The sequence below is a fragment of the Haplochromis burtoni genome, unplaced genomic scaffold (genome assembly GCF_018398535.1).
Source record: "Haplochromis burtoni strain Fernald_Lab_line unplaced genomic scaffold, NCSU_Asbu1 Contig_522, whole genome shotgun sequence".
Taxonomy (NCBI): Eukaryota; Metazoa; Chordata; class Actinopteri; order Cichliformes; family Cichlidae; genus Haplochromis; species Haplochromis burtoni.
The window spans coordinates 78,904-90,073 of NW_024582883.1; the positions used below are offsets into that span (position 1 = coordinate 78,904).

Consider the following 11,170-nt stretch of genomic DNA (forward strand, 5'->3'; position numbering starts at 1 on the left):
GTCATGATTCAGAACCAGTACATCAGGTGTTTGGGGTCAGTGCAGCAACGTTTGCTCCTCTTCCTCTGTGCTTCCTCTGTAGCTGACAGTCTGCTTGTAATCCGACGTATTTAAAGCCCTTTAGTTCTCTGTGGGTGGCACTTAAAAGGTTCAGTTAAGCATCAGCAACCTTACTGTGCTGATGGGAGCTCACTTCAGTTCTCTTTGGCTTCAGTAGCTTTGCAATCAGAATTGGGATCTAAATGCACTGTGATGTGAAGCACATTTTGAATCTCTGCATGCTCCTCTTGTATCTTTTATCTGTTCATGTATTCATTTCTACTTGTGTTATTTCAGTTGTTACATTAAATGTGGTGTTGTATGAAGACGTGTAAGGCAGGACAGGCAGGGAAAAAAGAGTAATAATAAAAGGATACAAATAGAAATGCACACCGTATCGCCAACAGCTGCCCCTGTAAGAAAAAATAAACGTACAACTCCCAGAGCACATAAATGGGAAAATACGCAGATACTTGAATCAACAGTTGTACTGGGAGTAAGTGAGCGAGTGTTATAATAACTGCGTCTTTGTCACAAATGTGCTTCATAATGAGGATGGGAAGCCCCAGTAATGTCCCCCAGGAGCCAGAGGCAAATGATGAACCAGGACAACCGTGCCATTCGTAGCCCCCACAGTACCGAAGACCTGAGGCGGCACATCTCTGCGACATCTGCAGGCCCATCCTAGCAGGAGAGGGACGGAGGCCCCAGATGGGGTGTCCACAGCCAAAGGGTGAGAGTCCCAGAGGACCAGAGGCAACGGCCAGTCGCTAGAGACCAGCCACCTTGGTACTTGGTACAGGTTTCCAGGGACCTGAAAATTCCCCGGGACACCACCGAGTCTGGGGCACCCACTACCCCCACCACACAGAGTAGACTGGGGCTCATCTGCACACTGTGTCACAATACCAATCAGTTACAACAGACACACACACACTAAAGGGACGAGACAAACTGGTCTGGGTCTGAAACAAGCTGCACCCAACAACGGTTGTTCCCTCACCTGGACGCCCCAACCCACCCAATTGGCCTAACGGCACCCACGAGGCGCAGAGTGGACATTCTAATGTGGGTCGGCCCAAACTGCACGGCGAGTTGGCCAGGGAGGTGCAGACAGCCCCCACAGAAGGAGGGACACAGCCAGAGACCAGGCGACCCCGGGCGTGGGATCCCAGGCCCAGCACTCGCCCCTGCTCAGCTGGGGGCAAGTCCCCCACACCACAAGCACCCCAGTGCCCACATCCCAAGACCGTTAGGCAGCACCCACCCCACTTCTCAACCGTCACCAACTGAGGCAGATGCATAGACACTCCAAAACCGCAACCGCAGCTCTCCAGCCCCCAGGAGGCCACCAGACACCCGTAGTCCCAGAGACCATCATCACCCACCTGCAAGTCAAACAGGGAAATGAGACTACACCCAACCACCCCCATTAAGTAGTGGAATTGATCAGTGGGGGCCGGAGGGAGACTAATTCATCCGTCCGTGGTTTGGTGAAGAGGCAGACATTCCACCCGTTTCTATTTTGATTGGTGCATAAGGTGTTTTTTGGTTTCCAGTTCATGAGGATACTTTTCTTTGTGATTCGTAAGGAAAGAAGGAGTATAAATGATGTATTTGCTTCCATATCTAGTTCACCTCTATCACTGAAGTTGCACAGTTTGGGTGAGGTTGGTATGCTGTAACGAGACATGTGGTCATAGGTCTTACCCACACGTGCTCAGGACCATATAGCATGCATATAATTCTCAGCAGAGTTGTTTTTGCAATAAGTGCACGTGTTCGACTGAGTGAGGTCCATTTGGAACGAACTTTGCCCTCTCAGTTTATGGTTGGGAGCGAAATTGATTTGTCAATTTTAAACAATACAAACTTTTTGAGGTACAGATATTTAAAACGGGTGGCACGGTGGTTAGCACTGTTGCCGCACAGCAAGAAGGTCCTGAGTTCAATTCCTCCATCAGGCCGGGGTCTTTCTGTGTGGAGTTTGCATGTTCTCCCCGTGTTTGCGTGGGTTCTCTCCGGGTACTCTGGCTTCCTCCCACCGTCCAAAGACATGCAGCTTGTGGGGATAGGTTAATTGATTAATCTAAATTGCCACTAGGTATGAATGTGCGAGTGAATGTGAGTGTGAATGGTTGTCTGTCCCTGTGTGTTGGCCCTGCGACAGACTGGCGACCTGTCCAGGGTGTACCCCGCCTTTCGCCCTATGACAGCTGGGATAGGCTCCAGCGCCCCCCGCGACCCTGAAAAGGATAAGCGGAAGCGAATGGATGGATGGATATTTAAAACGTTTGACACCCAAGTAGGTATTTCTAGATTCAGGTCTCTGGGGTTGAATCTTTCCTGTATGATGATTTCAGTTTCTCATATTCAAGAAATGTGCATTTGCTGATTCTATGTGTTGATACAGGTTCTTCAAATGAAACAAATTTTCCGTCTTGTAGAACATGTTCTGGATTTTTCCCCTTCTTGTGCCACAGTGAAAAACTGCAAAGCATTCTGATAAATATCGGGATTGTTCCAAATCGGTGTTAGTTTCATGGGCTAAGTGGAGACTTCCCACCAGACTGTGAGAGAAGTGTTTATGTTGAGGGTTTTAAAGCACTTATGATGCTCAATGCTGGAGCTGATGGTGGCAGACTGGAGATTTTCACTTTTCTACAGAAGGCTTGCTCTGGGTCCAGCATAGGGCTGTTTAAGAAGCTTGGTTTAATCCATTTTAAAACAGATCTATTGGATAAGAAATGGTGAGAAAGATTTGTCAGTTCTAGATCACACTCATGTTTTGGTTTTTGTAGAGTTTAGACTTTTTAGTAGGGTCATTGAAAATGAGTAGTTTATTTTCAGCAGACTCATCATTTTAATGGCAACTCTTCCCATGAGTGATATAGGTAAAGTTCTTCAGTGTGTGAGATCACCCTCTAGCATTTTTAATAATGGAATATGATTCAACTGGATCAGGTTTAAGAGCTCTGCTGAAAAATGTATACCTGGATATGTAATGTTACCTGAATATATTGGAGCAGTGTCTGACAGTTCAGAGGCAGAGCTGCTGATTTACTCTGGTCGATGGAGTGTCTGATATGGATGAAAACTTATCTATAAATGTGATCGTCTTTAGCAAGGTTTGTAAGTAAAATTGTATTTATATAGGACCTTTCAAGATAAAATCACAAAGTGCTTCACAGAAGCTAAAACATAAAAACAAAAATCAGCCAAAAGCAAGTTTAAAAAGATGAGTTTTTAGCTGTTTTTTAAAAGAGATGACTGAGTCCACAGATCTCAGGCTCGATGGAAGATGGGAGTTCCAGAGTCTGGGGGCCACAGTTACAGAAGCTCTGTCTCCTTTTGTTTTCAACCTCGTGTAGTGGACATGACCTCAGGGACCTACTGGGGATGTAAGGATGTAAAAGATCACTGATGTATGTTGGTGCTTGTCCATGCAGAGCCCTGAATGCCAAAATCATTATCTAAAAGTGGACTCTGAATTTTATGGGGAGTCAGTGCAGCTGGATCAGCAGGGGTGTGGCATGGGAGTACCTGGAAGACTTGGTCAATAGCCTCGCGGCAGCATTCTGAGCACCCTGCAGACGTTCCAAGGAGGCATTACTTAGACAGGTGAACAAAGAATTACAATAGTCCAAACAAGATGAAATAAATGCATGTATGATCATTGTCAGTTCAGAGCGTGACACAGTAGGACTCAGCAAAGTTTCTTAAATGGTAAAAACAGGAGCGGACCAGAGATATAACGTGAGCGTCCAACGTCAGAGCTGGGTCAAAAGTAACACCAAGATTCCTAATAGAAGATTTGGCAAATGAAGCAAGAGGGCCTAAATTTTCCACTACCAAGGGCACAAATTTATCGGGAGCATAAACAAGGACTTCAGTTTTCTCTTAAAGGAGATATATAACTGAATATCATCTGCATAGCAGTGATAAGAAATGTCCTTAAAAGTGCTCAATAAGTGCTGAAGAGGGAGTAAATACAACAAAAACAATAAGGGTCCCAACACAGAACCTTGTGGCACACCATAGGCAAGAGAAGTGGAGGAAGACCTGAACTTAGAGGAAGCCACAGAGAAGAATCGCTCACACAAACGGTCCAAAGCAGACCCTGATATACCCACCCAGTGTCTCAGCCTATCTAACAAAATGTGATGGTCAACCGTTGTGAGGAAAGTTACACGTCATAAGCGTATAGGCTCACCTTCTGGTCTGTCTTCAGTTTGAACTTTGATAGCTACGTTTGGTCAGATTGCTGCTGCTGCTGCTGCTGCTAATGGTGAATCCGTTTAGTTCCAGTAGAGTTATATTGTTAAGAAGTTCTGCAGTGTCAGCATCGGAGGGATTCATCTGTGATGAGTGTAAAGCTGCATGAAGGTCTTTAAAATGTTTTTTTTCCTGCTGTACTGAGCGTGTCAATTTCTGGATTAAATCTAGGTTGAAGTCTCCTCCTATTATGAGTCGGTGTCAGTGATCAGAAAGGGAAGGAAAGAAGGAAGGAGGAATCATCAACATTTGGACCATATATACTAGCCAAACACAAACTTCATACATTAAGTATTATAAGTCTGCCCTCTGGATCTGTAAGTGTTGCTTATAGTGAAGTTAGTTTTTCTCCTAACAAAGGGCAGCCCACAGCCAAAGAACGCCCTTCAAACAAGCTGAGTTGTGCTTACAGATTGATTAAAGGAGTTCAGCTTGTAGTGAAGGAAAAAGGGTCACACCAAATATTGACTGTGAAGCTTGGTAGAATTGTACAAATACTGCATTTTCCTTATATGTTTAAAAGTATGCAGAGGTTTCAATAAATCCATTTTGTGCATTTTTCCTGACACAATGTAAAACAACATCTAAAAAAATGAAGGGTGTAAAGACTCTTGCACCACAGACTTGCTGGTGTGCTCCTGCGTACTATTGGAAACATTAAATAAGAACTAAGACACACACATAACCCGTTCACATGCAGCTAAAAACATCCAAAACACGCTGGGAAGAGCAGCCCGCCTGAGCTGAGCCTGCCTGGCACCAGGACGGCCTTGGTTCCAGGCTGATGATTACTCCTGCTTGATAAACAATCCTTTGTCATGGTCAAGTTCCCCTGTGTGACCCCCTACTTCCCCCTGTTTCTCCCACTTTAGGCACGGGGACTTTTGGACGGGTCTTCCTGGTCAAGGACAAAAAGAGCAGGGCCTTCTTTGCCCTGAAGCAGATGAAGATCCCTGACGTGATCCGACTGAAGCAGGAGCAGCACGTCCACAACGAGAAGGAGGTGCTGAGCGAGGTCAACCACTCCTTTCTCATCAGACTGTGAGTGCTCTTCGCAGTCTCATCTGCAAACACATGGGGGCTCGTAGTCCAGTTGTAAATGTGATCAACCTATCTCTAATGATCGGCTATGTACCACAGGCCTTCAAGCTGGCTGTAGTTAAACCTTTACTCAAAAAGCATCTCTAGACCCAGCAGTCTTAGCTAATTATAGGCCAATCTCCAACCTTCCTTTATATCAAACATCCTTGAAAGAGTAGTTCACACACTGAGGTCAATTATGGAGTTCCACAGGGTTCAGTGCAAGGCCCAGGTCGGTTTACACTTACATGCTTCATTACAGGCAGTGTAGATGATGAGGGACTAGCAGAGAGGCAATGTTTCTGTCACATTCTCTTTGCTGGCTTCCTGTTAAATCCAGAGTTGAATTGAAACTCTTTCACAAACAGGGTCATGGTTCGCTTTGCGGTGATTGTTGTTGTGATCTCAACCTATATAAATAAAATTAAATTGACTTGAACATTTCTCAGTTTCGATGTGTTTTGGTGTGAATAATCATCCAAAGCATCATAAGAAAACACGTTTACTCTTTAGCGTGTAACATGGGAGCGTTGTGTTTTCTGTGTTACATAAAGGATAGAAATGACAAATTGTGAAAGCAAGAGTAGAGCTGAGACGTATGTGAGGGTCAGAGAGGCCAGCAGCCTCCTCCATCTTCATCAGTGACGGTGCTTTTTTGTCCTCGTTCATCTGAAGTGCCCTCCAGCTGAAACGCTTCCTGCACGCCTGTCCAAACACCACTGGGAGATAAAAGAGCCGCAGAATGATGCAGCTTCTCATCTGATGTGATTCTCTCCACTTATTTAGACGTTAACAGTTTTACCCTGCAGTGAACTTGTAGGACTGAACAAGACAGTGATGATAAAAGCTAAATGTAAGCCTGAGCTAACAGCACGTTTGACCCTGCTGTCTGTTACGTGGCAGGTTCTGGACTCACCACGATGAACGTTTTCTCTATATGCTCATGGACTACGTGCCGGGCGGCGAGCTCTTCAGCTACTTACGGAGCCGTGGGCGCTTCAGCAACGCCACGGGCCTTTTCTATACCTCTGAGATCGTTTGTGCCATTGAGTACCTCCACTCCAAAGAAATTGTGTATCGAGACCTGAAGCCTGAGAACATCTTGCTGGACAGCGAAGGACACATCCGTCTGACCGACTTTGGCTTCGCCAAGAAGCTCACGGACAGGTAAAAACCAGTGTTTGTGTGCTCACTGGATATTTGTTTTGAAGTAAGAACTAAATGCAGAAGAAAGATTTAAGGTAACGAATGCGTATTGTTGAAACAAGTAACACCCATAAGACACTAGCTGATGCTGGGGACGATACAGAGCTGTCTTTGGAATAAAGATGTGTTTTGCAATAAAATAGCTTCTTGTGGATTTCGTTCAACAAGCCTTTTGTAGCTTTCAGTTGCACGAGTCCATCATGAGCCCCTCAGCCTCAGTCACGATGCCTCATCAAGTAATGAAAGCTGATCGTGGATGTTGGAGACGAGTAGCTGAGGTTTAACTTGAAAGGGCAGCAATGGTAGCAATGATTTGGTGTATAACTCTGTGCAGCACACAGACTCCATCTTCCGATTGCTCTTGAAGGTGTCCCACTGCAGAAAATCAGCTTCTGTGATTGGTGGAGAAAGTAGATGATTGCTTGTCAGAGCTGAAAGGAATTTGGAATAGTCTCTGAAATGATCTGTAAAGCCAGATGACAGATAACAAATGATATCATGTATTTATAGAAACAAAGCCAGGAGCAACAAAGCAGCTGATTCTAACCAGACGTGCTGATAAACTGAGTGGAAGGCTTCGTCTGATCCACGGCAGACGTGTCCTTCCAACACATTTGCCTGTTTATAGTAAAAGATGTAGTACATACAGCTGCAAGATGTATTGAAGGTTATGTTCATAATACGTTATTGTCCAATAAGCCTGGGCTTGTTGCTTTTTCTAATGCAATCATGTTTCTTTCACACCAGAACTTCATGTCACCCCTCAGCCGTCAGAGGCTCGTGAAGTATGGTCAGGTGGTGTGAATCCACCAACTGGAGAACAGCACCACAGGTCGCATTCAAACTCTGACGAGATCTATGACCTCAAGATCGGAGGTCAAGTTTTCTGAAAATCTTACAAACGCAATAACTTGAAAACGAGGCGACATGAGATTTTGAGAGCATAGAGGTGTGCGCCCGCAGGCTGACAGTACTTTTAATAAACCATGAAAGAAGGAACTTTCTGTTCCACATTAATGTGTCCAAGTTTTAATGCACAGGCTTTATTTGCTGTGTGTTTTACTGAATCTGATTAAAAGATATGTTACCAAAGAAAAAAGCCCAGATTAGCATCATGTGATGCACACATGGGTGGCTGTCCCTTCCCTCGTCTCACTGTGCCCCACAGGCTACTGCTAAACCTAGAGGTCAGACCTGAGCTGACCTTTGGTTGGAACCTGCAAATATCAGGTTCAGTTTGTGAGACTGAACCTTGATATTATAATTTTACAAGCATTACATCTGCCTGCCTCTCTGCCTCAGCTCCTTCCTACTGTACATAAAATAGAATATGTAACCACTTCTTTATAAAGCGACACCTCTGTAATTCATACAAGATAATGATGTGAGGAACAAATGTCCTCTTGATTGCAAATGCTCTGCCCACACGGCTCACTGCGCTGCGTCTATACCCGGTTATGTCCTGGTTTGTGAGGATTCAGGTTGCACTTCATTACGTTTACAGTAGTGAAGTTTGTTCTCCTCATAACCGAGTATTTTGTGGGAACACATCTGAATGTTTACTGTTGTTTGCGTGTTTATGTAACTACTGTGGGATCCATGGATGGGATGCGTGCACAGTAAATGACCTCTGACAGCATCTGCTGTCATTTGGTGACATTATTTTTTAAATGATCCAATAAAATAGAACATGTTGGATGTTGTTGATTGAAGCGTGGGATTTTGGGCTGAGTGTGATTGGATAAATTTGGCGTTTTGTATTTTTGCTGCATAAATTCTGTTCAGAGAGCATAAACGACCATCGGTCAGCAGCCCTGGACACAAACAGCCGCTGCACTCGTGTGAGGCAGAAGCCGCCCTTTGACTTTTTATTTAGGACTGTTTTAACTGTGAGGTTCTGCTGGATTGTGCACACGGTGCACGTCCACTGTCACGGCTTTAGCTGAAATTTAAAAGACGCACGAAAGCGTTCACAGGGGAGAGTTCACAGAGGCAGCTTGATGGCTTTTCACTGACTGAGGACGTTCACAACAGGTAAAAGCACTTTGGCTTGGACTCATGCTGCGCACTGGATGGTTGTATTGTTTTGAGTTTGATTGGCCAGTTAGCTCGTAGAGAGCTTCATGTTCCTGTGAGATGGAGGAAATGTTTCACTGGAGGAGAAACTGGCGTCCTTTAGCCTGAATTAGATATACAGTGGTCGAGATCTCCCGGTCACCTCAGCAGAATGTAGAAGATGCAGAGTGAAGGAAGAGATGGCTTTATGTCTGCACTGCGGTCTCAGTTTCTCTGCATTTCGCCCAGAGCTGTACGTGTAAAGATAATGGTGTAAGATTACATTTCCCCCCAGACTGCGAGAGCAGAACAGATGGACAGCAGATACCTTTCTGATGTGCAAGTGACCCTCTTATATAAATGGAGGGCAGCAGAATTGCCTGGAATAGGAAGACAACTGCCTGATTGCCACGAGCTTTGTTGTGCTCTCCACGTTCAGGTTGTGATAAAGCACAGACCTCCCGTGTCTCCACAGTGCCCCCTGCTGGCAGATACACTCATCAGCACATTCAAACGTGACGACACAAAACTGTGAAGAGCAAGAACACATCTCTCGATATCATCACATATCACACTTATGTCCATCCTGCACCCCACGTATGATTCTACCGACAGCAGCAGCCTCCTCATCCTCCACCGGGGCGACGTGATTTCCATACAAATTACTGTTGTCATGGTAACTGGTTGAAAGAGGTCATTACCTAGGTGATATTGGTGACAAATGATGAAAGGCTGGCACTGGACCAAGTGCTCTTCAACAAAGGACAAGTGGCTTTGACAGAGGTGTGTGCGTGTGTGCGCGCGCGTGTGTGCGTGTGTGTGCGTGTGCGCGCGCGCGTGTGTGTCTGTGCGTGCGTGTGTGTGGTGTGCGTGCGTGTGTGGTGGTGTGGTGCGTGCGTGTGTCGTTGGTGCGTGCTGTGTGCGTGTGTGTGCGTGTGAGTGTGTGTGTGCGTGTGCGTGCGTGCGTGCGTGTGGTGTGCGTGCGTGCGCGCGTGTGTGGCACATGCAGAGAGTGTCAATCAGCTAGACGGGAGCATGCACAGCCACATGTAAGTAATCTGCTCTAGACTTCCATCACAGGCGAGTTCGGGCGAGTCCCTGCATTTCATCACAGCACCTCTACAAACAGCTGTAGTGATGATGATGTGTTTCAGTCTTATCTTCTGATGTTGTCCTCTAATGTTCTGTGTCGGAGGATGAAACCTGCCCAGTGTTGCTGCAGTGCGCTCACACACTGGCGTGGCTGCTTTGTCAGTAATAGACTAAGTAAGACTTTGGTTGCTGTGGCAGATGATGCAGAGGTGATGCACATTTAAAACACGCCTAACTGAAATGTGCAGGAGCGATGCTGTGACTAATAGTGTCGGCTGGTTTTTCTTTGTTCCATTAGTCTGCTGGTGTGTCACCAGTTGCTGCAAAGCAGCTGATGTACTTTATTAGTTTAGTTACAGATTTGTGTTCCTGTTCTGTGCTTCATGGTTCACAGCACAGCTTCAGATCCAGGGGAGAGCAGAGTGTGGGTGTGTGTCCAGCACCAGCTGTATCCAGTCTGAATACAGATCAGTTTAAGCCTTTTATTGGTCTGTAAATTCGGAGAGGGAGAGACAATTAAACATGCTAGAGTGGACATGTGGGCGGGGTCAACAGCAGCAGTTATAAATGCCTCTGTTGCCCATATTCACTGATGATTTTCTCCCAGTGTCCAGGTGGGTTCTCTCCAGGTTACTGCGACTTCCTGCCAGTCTAAACACATGCAGGTGGAGGGGTTAAACTGTGTGTAGGTGTGAGTGTGTCTGTGTTAGTCTGGCAACCTGTCCAGGCTGTGTCCCACCTCTCGGTCGGTACATGCATTTAATGGAAGCTTTGTGTGTTTTCCATTCGCACACTGTGGACGTTGTAAAGCATTTATGGACATGAATAGTAGCATTTGACAGGATTGCTGTCTCTCTAAACATGGCTGCCACTATATTAATGTGACAGTCTATAAATCTGTTCTCCACTCTGGGATTTGGAGCGTGTGATCATGTGAGTCTGCACAATAACAGGAGAGTTTGTATGCATCAAAAGCAGCTCTCACCGGCGTGCTTGTTGTTTAGCTGTGTGGAGTCAGGACGATCTTCCAAGGCTCCTCTAAGTATGGGATCATTTGGTGGACTTCTTCTTTGTGGAGAGACTGAAACAGTGTTGTGCATGTTTATTCTTTCACCTCACAAATTGTCATTTCACTTATTTTGAAAAGTTCTGGTCGACACGATTGAGCCTTTGTCTCAGACTGTGTCCACCCTAGAACGGGCGTAAGTTGTTCTGAAGGTAACATTATCGTGTGTCCCAACTGAAAGGAGGTTTACAAATGTGAATAGAGTTGACTAAAGCAGCATATTGCATTAAGTGTAAGGCAGTGCACACAGACAGCATCTCTAAAGCTGCTCCTGCTTCCTGTTATTGTTCGCACCTCCTTCATTTGTTGCTCAGTATTTGATTTCACTGCCGGCCTACGGCTGTGCGATATGACCAA

The 11,170-nt window shown here is 45.6% G+C and overlaps 1 protein-coding gene across 1 annotated transcript in view; it reads left to right on the forward strand.

The window, feature by feature from the left end:
• The window catches only part of prkx (protein kinase X-linked), a 44,481-nt gene that overhangs the window by 8,580 nt on the left and 24,731 nt on the right, over positions 1-11,170 (forward strand). Inside the window, exons 2-3 of the mRNA XM_005947613.3 lie at positions 5,187-5,355; positions 6,298-6,561. Of these exons, the coding sequence (XP_005947675.1) occupies positions 5,187-5,355; positions 6,298-6,561 (433 nt within the window). The remainder of the gene's footprint in view (positions 1-5,186; positions 5,356-6,297; positions 6,562-11,170) is intronic.